The sequence below is a fragment of the Myripristis murdjan genome, chromosome 13 (assembly GCF_902150065.1).
Source record: "Myripristis murdjan chromosome 13, fMyrMur1.1, whole genome shotgun sequence".
NCBI classification, from domain to species: Eukaryota; Metazoa; Chordata; class Actinopteri; order Holocentriformes; family Holocentridae; genus Myripristis; species Myripristis murdjan.
The window spans coordinates 12813737-12833744 of NC_043992.1; the positions used below are offsets into that span (position 1 = coordinate 12813737).

Below are 20008 nucleotides of genomic sequence, written 5' to 3' on the forward strand. Positions count from 1 at the left end.
ATTATCATGACACATGGACTGTGGGCTGCACTCCGTCAGCTCAGTGCAATTTATGCAGCACTATTAGTACTAATATATATATATATATACACACACACACACACACATATATATACTTACTGGAGTTTTTTTTTGTATGTGTGTGTGTGTGTGTGTGTGTGTGTCCATATACGGGTGGGTGAGCAGTTTGTCTGAATGCCAGGATTCCTGAAATTCTGAAGATGATTTAGTTTGCAGTTATTAAACTGATCAGAAAAGTTTGTTTGTTTTTGCACAAGGGGTTAAACTGAAATCAGGCCAATATTTAGATTTATTGAAAGGGTTATTGATCAGCCAGTGTTGTTCATCTTTAATATAGATCTATTTTCTTTCAGTTTTCAAATATGTATTTTACAGTAAATCAATATTTATTTACTCAGTTTGTTTTATCCCTATGCCTGGATCCATTTATAAGCTATTATTATTTTTTACTGCTAATTTATTCCATTGTTAGTCTTCTGTCTCTATTGATCGCAAAGCTCTTTGTAAGCAGTTTGTGAAGCACTTAATATGATATTATGATCAGACTTCACACAAGAATGCAAGTATACATTATTAATAAAATGTTAATTCAGTAATAATTATATTCTGGGCTGCAGTGAATGGTTTTAGTGTTTCTTGATGGGCTAAATTACATTTTAGAGACTTTCCCACCCTGACAGAAATACAGTTTTGGGACAAACTATTTAAAAACTATTGAACACGAGCAAATAATATCAGCTCATAGCAGCTTTAGTCGATATCAGTTGTCAAAAGCTCATGAGTTGCACCTTAGTCTGGCAATGGTAACTCAGATTTGTCATAACTATAGCCACATCAGTTATTTGCTTTTCATGCATGAAGTGGCAGACAACCAGGTTGTGGCCCTTTTTAAAGGGCAGTTTTGTCATTTCCATTGTGCCAGGTGAGGACAAGCAATGCCCGAGAAATGTATTTCATTCTCAAATGATCTCTAATGGAAAGTGGTTGTATTTTTCTCAGTGGGAACCGGTGCAGTACTTTAACAACAAGATCATCTGTGACCTGGTGGAGGAGAAGTTCAAAGGCATCATCTCCATTCTGGTGAGCAGAAACTCTGCTCTCTCTGGTGTCTTTGGAATAAATGATCACACTTTCTAATCCCCTTTAACAGCTCAGCCTCTTGGGTTTGGTTCAAATTTAGTTCACTCTGAAGTGTGTTTGGTTTGGGTTCGTTGGTTTACCCACCCTTTGAACCTGATATGAATCTTCATGATGTAAATTCATCGCTAGTGTCGTATTAAGTAACACTAAACTGATGCGAGTTGTTTTAGGTCAGGGCATTTAGAGTAATGAAAACATGAATTAATACTCCTCCTGACAATATAATTGATTGGCACTGATATTGGTGGTTGTTTGCTTTATAATAAGGACTGACTACAGGTCTTTCTTTCCTGCTGTCACAGGATGAAGAGTGTCTGAGGCCCGGAGATGCCAGTGACATCACCTTCCTGGAGAAGCTGGAGGACACCGTAGGAGGACACCCACACTTTGTCACGTCAGTTCAGCTCCTACTGTTATCTCTTTAACTCGTCCAGAGCTGCAGATGAGCTCAAACTAGTTCAGTCTTATCACCATGCTCACAAGACCTGTGGCTGCAGTTCATTTATATGTCAAGTTAATGCTTTGTGTGTGTATGTGTGTGCATTCCCCGTAGTCACAAACTGGCTGATGGAAAGACCCGGAAGGTGATGGGCCGTGATGAGTTCAGGCTACTGCATTATGCTGGAGAGGTCAACTATAATGTCAATGGTGTGTATATGCATGCAATTGATATGTGTGTGGAGCTGTGAGCGCAGCTGTAAACATCATAATATGTGTCAGAATTGTCCTTTTCCACTTTTCGCTGGAGGCAAGCATGAAGCATAGTGCAGCAAAGCTGCTGCATGACCTCATGTCCATGGACATTTAGTCACAGTGATATTATCATGGAGGCTGCGGATGCAGAAATACGAAAAGTGTTGTCCAGTGTCTGATACTCAGCTAAATACAGTTATAAGGAGTAGAGAATTTCCAGTATGATCAGCTAAATGTTGCATGTCACTAATCAAAGTGAAGTGATTCAATTTTACACTTCAGTCATAATTTTAGAGATGCTAGTGCTGTCTCATGGTGAAAAACTGAATCGGACAATATTCTCAAACGCAGCACAAACCTCCTCTTCAGTGGCTCAATGCAATACTAAGATATGGAGTAGGTAGTGGGAAAAAATTATAGTGGTGCAATTATAAAGGAGGTGATCAGTTAACCCAATTTGATTATCACAGACTCAGAAGATTAAAATTTACCTCCCTCACCCCTCAGGATTTTTGGACAAGAACAACGACCTCCTCTTCAGGAACTTGAAAGAGGTGAGACTCCGTTTACAGTGCTGTATATTAGGAGGAGTGTGATGAACAAACAATACCGGACCTTGTTTAATACATTCAGGACTTCACTTACATAGCCTGAAACAGATAATGGAAAGTCATTGATTTAAAAGTTACATTTGTGGTGTGTGCGTGTGTGTGTGTGTGTATACAGGTGATGTGTATGTCAGAGAACAAGATCCTGAACCAGTGCTTCGACAGGGAGGAGCTGACTGACAAGAAACGCCCAGATACGGTGAGATACTTTTTTTTTCTTTGTGTGTGTGTGTGTGTGTGTGTGTGTGTGTGTGTTTGCTCCTTACATAGCAGGTCAGGAGGGGTTCTGTTTTTTGACCCACTCACAGAATTCCCAGTATTCATGTATGTTACTCAGAATTATGCATTCCAACATATTTTCTCATAGCTGGTGCCGGGGCTGGTGGGGACGTGGGCGGTCTGATGGGGATTCTCTCCTATCTCCCACTCACCGAGGAATGCCCTGACACTTGTTTGCCCTTCAAACACATGCACACGCACACACGCACACAAACACACACACACACATGCGCTTGAACGGGGCACTGTCACAGGCTGGCCAGTTACAGTCCCAGTCCTCCACACTAGCACCAGTGTTCTGCCCAGTCTGTCCAGTCTCTCCTCTCGTCTCCTTGCCTCTCTCCTCACCCTCTTTCCACCCGGTCATCCATCTTTCCTTCTGCACCCGAGCAGCATCCCTCCCCGTCCTCCCCTCTTCGCCTCTCCATCCCCTCACCGGGTGTGTAGTAACCACCTCTCGGTCCTTTCTCTCTTTGTTTGTGTGCGCCCCTCCAGGCGGCGACCCAGTTCAAGGCCAGTCTGGCGAAGCTCATGGAGATCCTGATGTCCAAGGAGCCGTCGTACATCCGGTGCATCAAGCCCAATGACTCCAAACAAGCAGGTAGGCCCTCGGATCTCACCTCTGTCTGTTGTGGTGCAAAATAGGAATGAAGCAATGCTTATTCTGCTGTCAGATGCTCAGTAAAGATCAGGTTGAGAAGGGGAATTATCATAGTGTTCCTCGGGGTTTCCAAAAGGTCAGGAACCGTTGCTGAATCTGGAAACAAAACAAGTACCAAAGCTGCTTTTCGAAGTGGGATTCAAACCCAAATCGCCTCCGTTTGCAACCCAGAAACCTTTGTGTCTTTATAGCAGTCTGACATCCTGATAAGCTGTGAAGCTAGTGTGTGTGTTTTCTGACTTTTATGTGACCTGTGACTTTTCAGACATCACATTACCTTAGTGCTATTCAATACAATCCATTATCAAGTAGCAGCGTGTCAGCTGAGTCATTATCATGGTATTTGACTGATTAGATGACATTTTAAAACAACAACAACAACAACAAAAAATAGCCTTCACTGCTCAGTAAAAGTAGTGGATTTCATCATCAGCAGTGAAAAAGTGGCTTTGGTGCATCAGAAAGAAAGAACATAAGCTAGTCTTTCTAGCGTTTGCCCCGCATAAATTTTCTTATGTTTTCACTTTCTCTATGTGTTTGGTATCTTTTTTGTATTGTACGTATCATACGGTGCTTTTGCTGTGATTGTTTTAAACAGTTTTATGTAACAGTCCTTGTAAACATACTTGAAGCAGCTTAGCAGCTTCGAGCAGCTGATATTTTCTCAGAAACGTCATGCTAATCCTGTGCTTTTACTAATTCCAACCAAAACAAACAGTTTGGACTGTTTTCAGCAGCATCAAGGGCTGCAGTGTAACTCTCAGTGTGGTTGTCAGTATATTGAGCTGGCCTTTGTTTCTCTCCACAGTCAGCCTTTTGTTCGTTTCATAGTGTCTCTCTGTCTTTCGTCACTCCCACACTCGTTGTTTAGCATTTACTGGTTTTCTCTTGTTCGTTTCGTCTAACAAGGTTGCATTTTTCTGAGTTTGGTGTGACTCGACGTGGCTAAATCTATTGTCTTAATAATCCCCTGCTCTCCGCGTTCTGTTTTTTTCTTCTGTTTTTCCTCTGCCAGGTCGATTCGATGAGGTGTTGATCCGTCACCAGGTCAAGTATCTGGGACTGATGGAGAACCTGAGGGTGAGGAGAGCCGGCTTTGCCTACAGGCGGCGCTATGAGGTCTTCCTACAGAGGTGATCAGCCGCTTGTTTTTTCCATTCTCTCCATTAACATTTATAACAGCATAGTACAACCACCAGGACATCTATCCTTTCTCATATTCCTGTACATATTGTATTTACAGCAACTAAATTCTGGATTCCAAATACCAGTTTACAAAAAGTAGAAAACAACAAACAGCTGACCTGCCCCACTTCTACCAGCTACAAGATAATCTGGATCCCAGTCATGGCGTCCATTTATTTTTAATATTGGACACAACACAGTATCTTATTCTCTGAGGTCACTCTCTTTAATGGAACCTCCTGTTTGGTTCCCGGTGGGTCCCTCGGCTCACATGATACACAGTCTTGACCTAAAGACGTTTGGGGTAAAGGGATTTGTTTAGGTCGACCAGGGAGTCCTGGTTTGGGCCTGCTGACCGGTTTCTGGCTGCATGATCACACGCTGGTAAAACGCTCCAGTGATCCAAACAGTAATGAAACACTGCAGACTTGAAGTAAGCACTTGTTGTTGCTTTAGGAACACGACGTCCTCAGTTCACATTTGTCCTCACCTCACACCATAATATGTAATGACCTATTTAAAGGTTTTGGAAGGCCTGGTGATCCACTGGTCAGAGAGATCATCCTGTACCTGGACGGTCTGAGCTTCAGCCCCAGTGTGGATCCTGTCAAAGACACCGAACCTGTAGCAGCAGTAACTGATTTAGGTCCTTCTTTTCTTTTACAAAATGAAGCCACAAGGAAACAAAAAATAATACCAACTGTAGGTTGAGGCTTTAGCTGATTATACCCTTCTTACACCACATATCTGTTAGACAACCCATTCACTATCAGGTCTAGGCTATACAAAACAAAAACAAAAGTCTAAAACTTTTCATACACTGTAGTGTTTGTACGTTTATATTTATTTACCACTGTATTTTTATACCTCTATTTGTCCTAACTCTTGTTTTTTTAAACCAACATATTCCCCTAAATTCATAGTGTCTCTCTCTAATGTTAAACATCCTCTGGACACAGTCAGGAAGCAATTTATTCTTTGCTTTGTGCGTAATTTGTGCAATTTTAAAGTCAAGCAAGTGTCTAAATTTTAAATCATGTGAGTTGATAAGTAGTGCGTTGGTTGGTTTGTGATAATCAGATCTACTTATAGACTTTATAGCTCTCCTGATCACTTGTTGCTCAGTTTAAGATTGTCAGATTTATTCCTAAAACTGAAATGTGGCTTGAAAATGTCACTGGTAGAGAGATTTGGTGTCTTCGGTCCAGATGTGTGTCAACATGTGGCTTTTAAACCCCATTTCTCTGGCTGAAGTATGGACTCTAACCACTAGGTCTGCCGACACACTATACAACCTATGTATTTACTTTTCCACTGACGTTTCTGTTTGCTTCATTTTTGTTTAGGTACAAGTCTCTGTGTCCAGACACATGGCCAAACTGGCGGGGCAAACTGGCTGATGGAGTTGCCACGCTGGTCAAACACCTGGGATACAAGCCGGAGGAGTACAAACTGGGCAGGTCAGCAACACACACACAGACACAGAGATACCACAACCTAAGATATTTCTGTTTTTACTTTTAGCACTTTTTAAACTTTACTTTTCATGCTCTTGTGTTTCTTTATAGTATTGGCCATTTGTTTTTTTCTGGTGTTTTTCATAACCCTGAACTGTTTTCAGTCATGTTGTCTTTTCATTACAGATCCAAAATCTTCATCCGTTTCCCAAAGACCTTGTTTGCCACCGAGGACGCACTCGAGACCAGGAAGCACAGCCTTGGTGAGAGCCCACAACACGTCCTTTTATCTCTTCCTAGTCCTTTGAACCTTAGCCACATTGTGACAATAGCAATATGCCAGACTTTGTTGCTACTAATTTAGACCCTTTCTCATTTTCTTGCCTCTCCATCCCACAGCCACCATTGTACAGGCCCAATGGAGAGGCTACAGCCAGAAGTCTAAATACCAAAAACTCAGAAACTCAGGTGAGGCTGCCTCCCGTTTTCATTTAACTCATTCTACATTTTTGTCCCACTAACAGCATGTGTTGACCTCTTAAATTTTAAAAACTATAACACCCAGGTAATTTTGCTGTTTAATTCTGATTTGTGATGTTTGTACTGTCCCTGGTCAGCTATTGGGATCCAGGCGTGGTGGAGGGGCATCCTGGCCAGGAGGAGGGCGCAGCGCAGGAGACAGGCTGCCGACACCATCCGCAGGTACGGTCCATACCGGAACAGGCCAGCAGGTGGCACTGTGCACCCAACATGTGGCAACACAGTGGCTCTTAATGCAGCGTGCATGTGCCACAACCTTGTTTTAAATTGAGTCAAGTGGGTGGTAAATAAAAGCTTGAAGTTGATCAGTTACATGACATTGTTTCATGGAAAAATAATGGCTTTCAGAAGTTTGAGCGCAAAAATAACTTTATTGCTGCCACATGTTTGAAGTATGACCGGCTGAACCCACAGGTGAAAGCAGGAGATGAGGACTAGATGCAAAAAGTTTCAGTGTTATTTTACATTTCTCATATTCTACATTAGATATTGGTTTGAACATCTAGAAACATCTATCACAAATAATGCCACTATGAATCTTTGTGTTTAGTAACAAAGTCCTTGTGTGATGGCCATATATTTGCTGTTGTCTTACAAAATCCTCAGAAATCCAATTTTGTTGATTTTCTTGTTCAGCTTCAGTTAAGGGATTTTATGCTCCTTTACAGATGAGAAAATTCAACACGACTCTGAGACTTAAATTCTTTCCATAGTCTTTAAATAAACTCAAAAATGCATGGTGGCCAAGCTGAAAAAAAGGCTGTCTGTCTTAGTTCTTGAACAGCTGATATTTGACCAGATACCGTTTTTTCTTCACCAGACAGTGCTGATTTGTTTAAACATAAATGTAGGTTTGACTCTGAAAATAGATTTCATTGGCACTGTGCAGGGAGACTCTCTAAATCCTTGCCTGCTTCCCAAACCATTTCTCTCCTGTGTCGGTTCCCAGCCCATCCGCCTCTCTTGCACACTCATGTCTTATTCATAAATGTCAGGCGGCAGTGTTTATCTCACACTTTTCATTCTGACACTCCCCTCCAACCCCCCAGGTTCATCAAGGGTTTCATCTACCGGCACCAGGAGCGCTGTCCGGAGAACGAGTACTTCCTGGATTACGTCCGCTACTCCTTCCTCATGAAGCTGCGCAGGAACCTGCCCAAGAACGTCCTGGACAAGAGCTGGCCGACGCCACCGGCTGCGCTCACCGAGGTAACAATTCAGTACCTGCAGAAATGCACCTAATGGAGCTTGGCCCAGTAGTTTGTGCGTATGACTTTATGAGAGTTTATGAACAGTTAACAATGACAGCTGACTGCTCTGGGCACCAAAATTCACCACAACACTCCGCATATATGAAAGCATAGTCTAAAAATTGTAGTTGTGAGGTTCAGGTTTGTCCAGTTTAGGTTTCAAGGCCAGTGACACTTCCAGAAGTTTTGGATCATGGCTCTGGTACCTCAGATGGTAGAGTGCGTACCACAAATCAAGGCTGCCTTTCATGTCTCTCTCTACTGTCACTATCAGATAAAGCAGAAATGGCAAAAAAAAAAAAAAATCTTTAGAAAAAGAGATGGTTTGGATTAAAGCTGCGGCTGAGGCAGATGGCCGCCCATCTCTGTAAAGCAGTTTGATTTAACTTTTGAATTTAATTTTTATTTAAATTTGACATTTCCACACTAACCAATTCAACTTTTCTCACAGAGCTGTGTCCATGTAAGGTCGAAAAGCCTCTGAAACAGCATTTAGATAATCAGGAGATACTAAAACCTGAAAAACATTTCAAAGCCAGGTCTGTAACTAATAAAACACATTCTTGCGTACTTGTGTGTACCATGAGCATGACCTCTCATCTCACAATCCATTAAGGTTCGGGGCTTCCAGAGACAACCAGCTTAGTATTGATCTCTGAAACAAATATGTCATAAACCAAACGGCATCATGTTCAATACCGAATATGTGATAAAGGGTTTTTAATAAAACTTCCAATCTTGGTCCCATTTATCGTCTAACCTTAGCAGTATTATTTTACACCATGGCACAGAGCTTAATTGTCTGGAATCCATTTTGCTGGCTTTAACACTATTGATTTAGATGTTGATTGAAAACGTGGAAGATGTTGATTACTGGTGGTGACAGCAGAGTCCTGGCTTGGCTGTTGACTGCTCCTAAACTGGAGCGTAGCCGCTGAAAAGTGGAAAATGGTCCCCCGAAGGGAAATACTGCAGAAAACTCTCATTTGTTCTCCGTCTCCAGGCGTCAGAGCATTTGCGTAAGATGTGCATGCAGAACATGGTGTGGACCTACTGCAAGAGAATCAGCCCTGAATGGAAACACCAGGTAAACGACGGTCCCAGGCCAGCCATCAGGAGAGTCACCTCGCATGTGTTTTAGCATCTACTGAGGCATTTAATAGATCCGCTTGTCTGTTTCTGGTTTTCTGCTCCCCTCTTTTCTTCACCTCCATCACATCTCTCTGCATGTAGATGGAGCAGAAGATGATCGCCAGTGAGATCTTCAAGGATAAAAAGGACAACTACCCGCAGAGTGTGCCCAAGCTTTTCGTCAGCACAAGACTGAGTAAGCACCACTTTTTCCGCCTCTCAGTGAAATGGAAGCGTCACACCACTTCCACAGGCTTTATATTGCACAACATCCATTATTTTTTTTTACGATTCCTCTTGTTTAGATGGTGAGGAGATCAATCCCAAGGTGCTGCAGGCTCTGGGCACTGAGAAGATGAAGGTTAGTGGAGCATAGTCAATAATCAATAAAGGTTTTTTTTTCCCTGACATGAATACAACTGGACTGGTTTGGTTGGAGTAAATTGTTGGGGTGTGATTTTTTTTTTTTATTCTCCTCTCAGTTTCTTTTATTGGAAGCCACCTGTTTTTTTTTTGTTTTTTTTTTAAACTGTTGTTTTTCTGTGTGTTGTTTTTTATACATTCCTGAGATTGCATTGATGTTATTGATCCTGTAGAGTGCAAATATGTTGTTGGCGATTCAATCATTAGCCATGTTTACACAGAGACAGAATAATGTTCTCAACCCCGTTAGTCCACTAACCTGAATTTGGGTCAAAACATGTAAACATAGCTGGTTTAGAATAGGACAGACCTTCATAACATTACTGGCGTTGCCTCCATACTAAACAGGTTACTGAGGCTCTATTATTACCTTCTGCTTTTATTTGACTGTATTTTCTGTTACTGTAGGGATCATCATTTCTTTGTCCTGTATTAAGTATTAAGTAAGCAGCTATTATGGGAAAGACTTTGTCCATTTGTTTATTCCTGGAAAAGGGCGCTCACAGGTTATCGAAGGTTCATAACGACTCACGACATGCATTACTGTGAACGTAGCCATGTTTGAGATTTGTTACAGGACCTCTGGGTCTTGACCATGTTTTCTCCTCGCTCCCAGTACGCCGTGCCCGTCACCAAGTACGACAGGAAGGGCTACAAGGCGCGGCCCCGCCAGCTGCTGCTGACCGCCAACTGTGCCATCATCGTAGAGGAGGCCAAACTCAAGCAGCGCATTGACTACAAAGCTCTAAAAGGTCAGAGGTCAACAAGCAGAGAAGGGTAAAGGAAGAGGGTATTGCTTTTGGATGTGGACAGGGTCGGCATCATTGCTCCAAAGGTGTTAGTAATGTTAGCCACACTGCTGGTTATTTTACATTTTACATTTTACATGCTCTATAAAGTTGAAATATTTGGGCAGGCTACATCCCTCTGCTGCCCTGTGTGCTTTTCTTCATTTTTGCTCAATATAATCAAAAAACTGGTAATACTTCTCCCAAGAGAAAGCATTTTCAGCCATTTTTTCAGAGAAAAAAAGAAATCTTAGTGATGAGGCCAATTATAGAGAATTAACACAGAAAGGGATTCCCAAAGTAACATATTTTTGAACATGGACCTCATACTGGTTACAGAAACATATGGGGGCGAGGTGTAAAAGTGACTCCTTTATTTCTCAGTTATATTCAGTTTTGTAGCCCTAACATTAGAGGTGCTGTAATAATGTCTGTTCAAGCTCGATTTCTTCTCCTTCTTGCTGTTTGGCCTGTAATCGTTGTTCCTCTTCTCCCAGGCGTCTCAGTCAGCTCTCTCAGCGATGGCTTGTTCGTTCTGCACGTGCCCAGCGACGACAACAAGCAGAAGGTGACGGAAAAGGACACACTGTGTATTTCAAACATTAACGCCACCATTAAAAAAATAAATAAAAATAAAAACAACGGCATCGTGCTGTAGTTTTTTGTGACTATGAATCCCATCTGCTGTGAGTTTTTAACGTCCGGCTGCTTTGGTTGTTTCCTCGCAGGGCGACGTGGTTCTGCAGAGCGACCATGTGATCGAGACCTTGACCAAAGTGGCAATCTGTGCTGACAAAATAAACAACATCAACATCAACCAGGGCAGGTGAGAACCCACACAGCAGCACAGAGATGAGAGGGAAACAGGGTGAAGTTGATTCTGACACGTCAACCATAAGCATAGTTTTTTTAAATAATCAAAACATGATCTGAGAAATTGACAGGTTTATTTTAATTTTTGTGGGATAACTGTCTTAAAACTGTATGAAAAGGATGTAATTTCCTGGTGTTTGTTTGATTATAATGTAAAAAACTGAATCCATGCCTTTAATTGGCTTTAAATCTGTTTGTAATGCATCACAGTGCAGTTCCAGTAATGTTTTTCCCTGTTTTGTTTATGTTTGTGCACTTACACAGTAAAACGACACTGTGCTGTTCGTCCTGTGCAGGTGATGAGCTTTGAAAAAGTTACCTTGATACCTGCTCTTGGCAGGAGGAACACAAACACCCTTCATACGCCTGAAGCGCTTGAAAGTAGCGCTCAGCCGCCTGCACTCAAAAGGCCGATAAAACAAAAAATGTCTGCTCTATCTCTCAGAAACAAGGAGATGCTACAGTTGTTAAGTGCACTAAAGTTTTTTTTTTGTTTTTCTCCACAAAGTTTAGTTTTTTGATTGCCTGTAAATGTTTCTTTAGCTGATACTTTTTTGCATTTAAAATAAATGCACTGCAGACCAAGTGCAGATCTACTCAATCAGAGATCATGCAGGCATTAACAGTCGTGGTAAATCAATTTTCATTTAAGTTCAGAGATTTTGTGGCACATTTGTTATTATAATTAACTTGTTGCTCTATCAGATGAAAAAAAAAAAAACATGTTATCAGCCTCTGAAAAAGCCCATCAGTCGACCACTGGTTGAACAGGCACATTTATCTGCTCCCTGGAGGCTGCAGTCGTGTGGTGCTCCTCACAGGTCCATATGTAGAGGTGTCTGAGTGTCGCTGTGCTCCTCCTGCAGTATAACCTTCACAGTGGGGCAGGGCAAGGAGGGCATCATCGACTTCACCCCCGGCTCAGAGCTGCTGGTGGCCAAGGCGAAGAACGGGCACTTGTCTGTGGTGAGTCCTACTCTGTTCTGTCCAGGCACATGGGAAGGTTTTCACATGTAACGCTGCTTCACGGCAACCAGAGCTTGGACTTTTTTTTTTTTTATATAAACCTGCAACTTCATGGTGAAAAACTGCAAAATGAAGAGCTTTACATTGATCTCGCTGCTGAGAGATGAGACCATTGTCAACTGTAATTTTACTCCTGTCATATTTAGACCAATACGAGCCACTAAAACTCACCGTCTGTTGAAATGCTCCTGTGTTTGCAGCTCTCGAGGCTCGCAGGCTGTGGAGTAAAAATCCTCCCACACCGCACCGGCATGATTTCACTGGACTGACCTCTGATATAAAAACGATAATAAAAACAATAATGAAACATATTGACTCTCTGTGGCCAGGGAGGAACGTCATATCAAAGGCGCGCAACTCTAACAGGACAATATCTGATTTTTTTAATAAAAGGCTGAAAGTCACAAGAACATGAAATTCACATTATGAATCAGATTTGAAAGAATACAGGGGATTCTTGTGTGGCTGTTGTAATAACACAAGCTTCCTGCACCCATTCTGCGATAATAAACCAACATCTTGACCTTCTAATATGATTTTTTTTTTTCCCTTTGTCTCCACTCCAGACGGCCCCCAGACTGAACTCCAGATGATGGCCACATCGCCACCACACGAACCAGGAAGTACACCTGCCTGGCTTCTCCCACCCACCAATCACACAACCGCAGACCCCGCTCTGCCCTAAGCCAATCAGATGCCAGCTGTCACTAGATGGATGACACGTGCTTCCAATTTAAGAAATAAAGTCCAGCAAACTAATTGATATATTTATGTTTATATATTATATTTTTTGGGGGATTAATACTGTTGCTGTTTGAATATTCTGATTTTATATATGAAGCCAAGGAATAACAAATATTTCGGTGCAATTTTCTCGCGCCACTTGTGTCTGTCGTGCTTAATTCGGGAACATGACCAAGCGAGCGATGAGGGAAGCGTTCAGAAGACGAGACGACAATGACGGCGAGAGGAAGGGGGATTTGTTGTCGATGAAAATCAGGGTCCGCTTGTTGCCTGCTGCTTTTCCTTTCCTGTCGGCGTTTTCAGTTTTTCTCTGCTTGACTAATGGGGCTCGACTGCCTTCCCGACGCTGCTTTTCCAGCCGGGGCGGGCAGCTTTTTTTTTTTTTTTGTGGGCGCGTGGAGGTTGATAGAACAAGGCTGTGACGGCATGTAGGCAAGCTGCTGAGATGTTTGGAGACGAGGGAGAAAGACGCCGAAGAGGATGGTCATCCTCTGATGCAGCAGTCCGAGGGTTTTTGACGGCAAGGGGCTCGACTGTGCAAACACTAGATCAGTGGAAATAGTTGGCCATACTACTGAATATATTCCAAGCAGCTGTGTGTGTGCGCAGAGTGTTTGAGCCGTACATGAAGGAGTCACTAAAGTGAACAGTGCATATTTCTGTCGCAAAAAAAGAGAGCAGTGAATGTGAGAAACGGGTGAGGGAAAGGCAAGAGGAGGAAACAAGATGAAGAGAGAGTAGAGAAGATACGAAGGCGCTTCTTTGCTTTTGTCATTCGCCTTGACCCCGGGTGCTTGTGCCTTTCTCCTCGACTAATTTATTGCTCACGAGGGATTCAAATAGTTGTGCTGTTTATTCTGTAAAACTATGACGCTCTTAGAATAGAGTCGAGTCGGTATCCTCTGGTTTTGTGCAGGAAGTTGGACAGGATTTCAAGGTAGAAGCAGCAGGATGAAGTGATTCCCAGAGAGGCGAGACACTTGGTGCGCGTGTCCGTCAGCAGCGACACATGCGGTGGATTTTCCCAAGATCTCCTGTCGGTGTCCAGCTCTTGTTCAGAGTAACGTAACAGCCTCACTTGCCATCGTTGGCCACATTTTCCCCCAGTCAAGTCCTCCACCTGTTTTTTTTTTTTCCTGTTCTCTACCTGTCCGCTTTGCTTCTCTGTCTGTCGCTGTCGCTGGGCTGATCTGCTGGCTGCCTCTCACTGGGGTTGGACTGATATATTTGGATTGAAGACTCAAATAGCAGATATTTTGTGCTGATGTTTCACGCCACCCTACCAAAAGAAGCCAAAACCAGCACTCTTACAGGCATCTAAAACTGCATTTAGACTGTGATGTAAAACATAAACTCTCCATTGAAAGTCAGTAAGATAAAATTCTTCCAGGTGGTTCAGAGGCTTCTTTTGGCTCGGTAGCTTTGAAAACATGGTGGAAAATTATTCAAATTCGGCCCCGACTGATGTGATTTTTTTTTTAAGTGTTTTGGAGCAAAAACTCGGCATCTTTCAATTTGGTCATTCTTAATGTCACAAAATACAAGCACGTTTGGTGTTTCTCCTTGAATTTGGATGGAAACGGCTCCAAAACAGCATTTAGACCATGAGGCTCTCCACTTAAACTCCTAAGGATAATAATAATGCATATTCACATGCAATTGCATTGAATCCCAACAAAATCTTGCATTATAACCAGATGAGGTTAAGCCTCCAACCAACTGTGCAGTAAACAATACATTTTTCCTGTAAAGCCAGTGTCGGCCTGATGTATCTTCAAATCCTTATGAGTCTGACCCCAGCTGTGACCCCTGACCTCCTGTCAAGCTAACCAAAGTCTATCACAGGTGAGACCAAAGGCTTGCAATGAAAAAGCCATGTGACTGAAATCTCCGAGACGCATATGATTTCCAGGTGAGCTGATGCTCAGTGACACGACTTTTTCCTTCTCAACACGGCGAGGCCAGCGCTCTTAACACTATGTTAGCCAAAGAAGTGACCCCGCCGAGTTCCCGTCATTCTCCGTCGTAGAATTTCTGATGTGTAATGTCAATTTCTTGAATGTCGTGTTCTTTTCCTGGAGGGAGATCTATCCATGTGTATGTGTTTATGTGTTATAACGAGAGACTCAAGCCAAGTGGGGTTTGATTATGTAAAGCATCTTGGGAAGGAGGGGATGGGGGGGGACTGCTTTTAGTTTTGTTTCATGATAAAAAACAAAAAAAAACTTGTTGCTAATGTGCCTTGTTGTCGGATAGAAATGCAACAGATTTGTATGGAATTATATGAGAAATACCTCCTTGACTGCTTCACCTGTTAGTCGGTAAGAGCTGAGTCCTAGTTTGTAGGCTGGCGACTGCTGTCAGACTGTTCCTGAAACTTCTCTCTGTGAGCTTTATTCAAATCCTACGTCTCTTGATTTACAGATGCACTCCTGTTATCGGTCCTGACTTACTGTATGCACCAAACCAATGTATAATTATGCCAACACACTAAAAGATAAGATACTAAAGATTTGAAAAATAAACATAAAATCATGAACGTGTCTGGTGTGAAGTTATCTGCTTTCTCTCTCTCTCTCAGCTGACACAGAAAGCGTCAATTTTTTTTAATAGCACAGTAATAACCCAATAATTTTTAAATTTGGGGGCTTTATAACTTTATAACTTTATAACTTAAGAGAGTCACTACTTTAACCCTCCTATTCTGTTCATTTTGGGCTAACACTCATGAGGTTCCCGGTCACATGTGACCGGTAACATTGTATTTGATTATAAATCCACTATGATACATATTATCACCTAATGTTGTGTTAGATCTTTTTATCAACTTCTGCTCTTGTGAAAATGACAAGTTTTGAACTTCTATTTGCTATGTGTGTGCTGTAGGCCTAATTTACCTGAGATCATACCATTCGTTTTTTAGGGAAAAAAACATTATATAGATATTATTTTGACTATAACAAATACTCAGATGAAACATATTGTAGTATTTATCACAGAGTACTTCATTTCAATGTTTCCAAGGACAATGTTTTGAAAACATTTCAATTTTCTAAATAGTGGCAAAAAAAATAGCATCTTTTGTGTTCCCGTCAGCATTGACCAGTATGATTTAGTTAGTCATCCTCATGACATTTTCACATGGAAGCTGACCGTTCCTCTCAGGTGGGGATGAGGTCCAGGAAAAATGACCATTTTTGGACCAAAAGGTGACCACAACTTCAGCTGGGTCTTCTTCCTGACACCTGACACCTGTCAGGTGTCAGGTGTCAGGTGACAGGTGTTGGCAGTTCCCGTGGAAGGTTCCCGTGAGGGTTGCCATGGAAGCCAAAAGGGGCAAAGTTATGTGTGTCTGTGTCCATGTGTGTGTGTGTGTGTGCCTGCTCAAAGACACCTACATGTTGGGGTGTGGGAAAGAAGTCTGAGAGATACTTTCCCGTGGGGGTTGCCATGGAAGCCAGAAAGGGGTATAAGGTGTGGTGTGTGTGTGGTGTGTGTGTGTTGTGTGCCTGCTCAAAGACACCTACATGTTGGGGTGTGGGAAAGAAGTCAGAGAGATACTTTCCTGTGGGGGTTGCCATGGAAGCCAGAAAGGGGTATAAGGTGTGTGTGTGTGTGTGTGTGTGTGTGTGTTCACACACATCTGTGCTCAAAGACACCTGCATGTTGGGGTGTGGGAAAGGAGGTGGGAATGTGTTTAACTCTATTTTATACACTAATTGTAGTCTTACCCATTCATTTCTAATGACCGGTCATTTGTGACCGGGAACACGATGGGTGTATACAAGTTAAATAGTGGTGTCATCTAAATTTTAGAAAGGAGCGTCTTTAACCCTCCTATTACCTTTAGGGTCAATTTAACCTCATTCAATGTTTAATGTCTCTCAATACATATTTTTTTTTCTTCATGTGTTGTGGCTTTTCCTGATTTAATGTGGATCAGTGGGTCAGCATGAAGTGGACATGGTGATATGTTTTCAATGTCCTGGACACATTTGGTACCGGTTGGTGTTTCACTGGGGTTTGTTTGACCCCAGACTTTTATAGCTGCATGAAACATAAGAAATGTCAGCATTTCACTCACACTTGTTGTACTTGTTTTGAATGACACTGAGGAACTATAACGTGACATTTATAATTTTCCAAAACATTCCCTCCCTCATGAACTCTGATCCATCAGGGAGGGTGGGGTTGTGTTTTATTTAAAGAGCTATTTAGGTCATAAACAAGTCACACAAAGTATCAGACACATAAACCTGGCTAACATTTTTTAATATAATTATTTTCTGGAAGTTTGAATTCCTGTGGTCAAACTGACCCCAACTGATAAAAAAAAAGGCTAGTAAATTTGAAGGCAACAGGAAGGCTAACCTATTTTTATATAATATAATTCTAGTCTCAACCTGTTGGATTAGTCTGGCAGGCTGTTATGGAGTCGCTATTGAAGCCGCCACTAGGTGTCGCCCTTGCTATGAAATCTTCCCCGTGTTCTTTTTTTCCCCCATCTTTTTCCTCTTCAGTGGCGCCGGTGAAGCTTCTCTGCTGGGCTTCTGGGAAAACACAAGTTTGAAAAGACGTTGCAAGTCAGCAGTGACTCACCATACATGCCGAGCAGACAAAAAAAAAATCAAGATAAGGATTTTTTCTTTACATACATGGGCAGGACTTAACTACATAAAGACTTATTCAACCAGGACAAGAAGGTTCTCCAAGGCTTCTTTGTTTAGGTTGGTGGCTCTAAATAAAGCTTGAAATACTGCAGTAACCCTTTCCATTTATTGAAAACAGAGTAAAGACCTCAGAAGCAAGACACACGCCGCTAATTTGAAGCCATTCACACACTCCACGGTGAGGGAACCCTTGGTTCTATAGAGCACCGGCCGAGGTTCTCCAGCGGAACTATTTATTCAGTGGAAAGATATAACGGAGAAAAACACGCAAACATCGCCTCAACTTCCCCTCACCCCTCCGCTACAAAGCGACACAACAGTCTGCTTGTAGTTACATCTTCAAACAATGTGACAGCCCAACAAACATAATGTCAGCATGCGCTGTTTATTCCGTGTTGTTGTTTACTCTAAAGTGCCGTGTTTTCCTTGTGTTCACCGGCTGTTCTCGACGAGCTCAAGCCGCCTTCTCCCTTTGTGTCCAAACATTAGCCGACTGTTTTCCCAACAATTCATTAATATTGGGAAATATTAAATATATTATTCTCGGCGCGCTGATTGGCCCGGGCTGGTCTCTAGCTCAGCTGCCGGCCAATGGGGAGGCGGGCTTGTTTGTGCACCGTTGCCGTGCTGGTATAAAGCGCCAGCAATGAGAGATGAGGGGACAAATACTGATTCCAAGAGAGCTCAAGGTGTTCCTTGGTGTGTGTTTCCGCCACTGTTGCGTGTGTTTCGGCTCGCCGGGCAGCGGCAGGACCAGGCGCGGCGCATCTGAGTGAGGAAGGCGCAGCTTCGGCCCCCCCGGATCCGGAGACGCAGGTAGGCGCTGGGCTCCGAGGGATGCTGCACGCCGTAGCCCCGGGCCACTGCCTCACTCACCAGCATCACTGGCTTTTATATGAAAAATCAATCAAAATAACATAACACACCACAGGTTTTATGCAGCAACAGAGTGTTATTGATCTTTAAAGCCTTTTTTTGCTCGCTGCATTTCTCCTTTGTGGAGCGGATGGAGGAAACGCAGCAGAAGGTGCGTTTAACTTTAAATGTCACCGCTGTTTTCCTCTCCGTGATGACTCAAAACAGCGAATACAAATAAGCTAGAGTGGTGTTTTTTTTCCCGTCCTTACGCAGTCTCATTTCCTGTAACTTTCACAAACACACACCGTAATTACATTAGAGCAGATCTGATTAACGAGTGTGGTGCAGGTTTATTTGGTGCAAATTGTTGTGTTTCATGGTCCAAATTGAAGCCCGGTCACTTCCAATGGCCTGTTTTTATTTTATATTCTGATTTATATTTGGTTGCGATGACAGCTGATCACAGTCACTGCATGAAAGTTAGGGAAATCCTGTTTGGGGTGGTAAACAGTGCGGAGCATCACGGCGCCGGCGGGGCATGACGGGAGGCCGTGCGGGCTGCCGGGTCGACCTGCCTGCGGCTCCTCAGGACAGACAGGTCGCTGTCTTTGTCTCGGTGAGGAGAGGAGAGGTGCTGCCTGCTCCTGTGGACGGGCTGTTGTTGATACGGAACAGCTGAGCGATACTTGAGGGGGGGAGGGAGGAGGGGGGCTGCATCAAGTTAGACACAAAGAGACGGGGTCACACCGGAAAACAGCAGATTTTACCATCAAAATAAGAGCATGAAAAGCTGCAACTTGCGTATAAGAAATATTACAATTAAGAAAAATATAAGGATGGATCTGAATAGCCTCTGTTGGATCATTACATTTGATTTAAAATGAAAAGATGTATTTAGTGTCATATGCATACTTCTGTAGGCAGAAAATAGATGATGTGTTACATGAAAAACAGATTTACCTTAATCTAGCTGTATTTTACATACACTGAGGCCAAAATTACACCAGACAATGACAGGTGGAGAAACGACTGGTGACTGACGAGATATGACCAACATGATTCAATTAAATGTCATCAGCTTACCCAACATAAGCCCGCACTGAACGGTGTGATTTTAGGTTTCCAAAGAGATATGTGGCTGTTTTGGTTTATCGTTGCTCTTACTGTTCCATTATGATCTAAAGAAAAAAAATTATGTTAAAGTTGATCATTTGTTCCTTCGCTTTGGGTCGCTCTGGAAGCAAGAGAAATATCGCAGCGCAGTCAATAAGAGGTTTTATTGCGAAAGGTGATACCGGAACTGGCGTGTTTGTTAATTCGAGCTTGAGGCTGGTGCGCACAGAGATGGAGGGAGGAGGAGGAGGCGGGAGGGGGGTGCATTGTGCTGGATGATGATTTCAGTCCAGTTCAGACCAGTTCCAGCGCTGCTCTTCATTTACTGCACATACATATATAGCTACACTGCCCTGATTGTTGCAGCGGAGACAAAGACAGGCGGTGCGGCTCTTTATTCACACTGCGGCCGAAATTACACGGAAAAACTTATTCATACATACAAAACATTTTCTTGCGATGGGTCAGAAAATAAAAATAATCACATTTTAATATGCGTTTCGATGGTCTCCTCTGACCTTCTGGAATATAGAAATAAACATGCCATG

At 42.7% G+C, this 20008-nt stretch overlaps 2 protein-coding genes across 3 annotated transcripts in view; both read left to right on the top strand.

Annotated features, from left to right (window-relative positions):
- The window catches only part of LOC115370277 (unconventional myosin-Ic), a 75163-nt gene extending 59801 nt beyond the window's left edge, over positions 1 to 15362 (top strand). For both annotated transcript variants that reach the window (XM_030067230.1, XM_030067231.1), the window contains exons 13-32: positions 1021 to 1101; positions 1464 to 1555; positions 1715 to 1809; positions 2362 to 2408; positions 2581 to 2661; positions 3237 to 3342; positions 4418 to 4535; positions 5934 to 6047; positions 6231 to 6307; positions 6444 to 6512; positions 6662 to 6746; positions 7634 to 7793; positions 8838 to 8921; positions 9068 to 9161; positions 9271 to 9326; positions 10005 to 10140; positions 10674 to 10744; positions 10905 to 11002; positions 11916 to 12015; positions 12642 to 15362. In XM_030067230.1, the coding sequence (XP_029923090.1) occupies positions 1021 to 1101; positions 1464 to 1555; positions 1715 to 1809; positions 2362 to 2408; positions 2581 to 2661; positions 3237 to 3342; positions 4418 to 4535; positions 5934 to 6047; positions 6231 to 6307; positions 6444 to 6512; positions 6662 to 6746; positions 7634 to 7793; positions 8838 to 8921; positions 9068 to 9161; positions 9271 to 9326; positions 10005 to 10140; positions 10674 to 10744; positions 10905 to 11002; positions 11916 to 12015; positions 12642 to 12668 (1791 nt within the window). In that variant the 3' untranslated portion in view covers positions 12669 to 15362. The remainder of the gene's footprint in view (positions 1 to 1020; positions 1102 to 1463; positions 1556 to 1714; positions 1810 to 2361; positions 2409 to 2580; positions 2662 to 3236; positions 3343 to 4417; positions 4536 to 5933; positions 6048 to 6230; positions 6308 to 6443; positions 6513 to 6661; positions 6747 to 7633; positions 7794 to 8837; positions 8922 to 9067; positions 9162 to 9270; positions 9327 to 10004; positions 10141 to 10673; positions 10745 to 10904; positions 11003 to 11915; positions 12016 to 12641) is intronic.
- A 2779-nt stretch (positions 15363 to 18141) lies between these two features.
- LOC115370278 (large neutral amino acids transporter small subunit 4-like) overlaps positions 18142 to 20008 on the top strand; it is a 33521-nt gene continuing 31654 nt past the window's right edge. The window contains exon 1 of the mRNA XM_030067232.1: positions 18142 to 18305. The gene's annotated coding sequence lies outside the window, so the exon portion shown is untranslated. The remainder of the gene's footprint in view (positions 18306 to 20008) is intronic.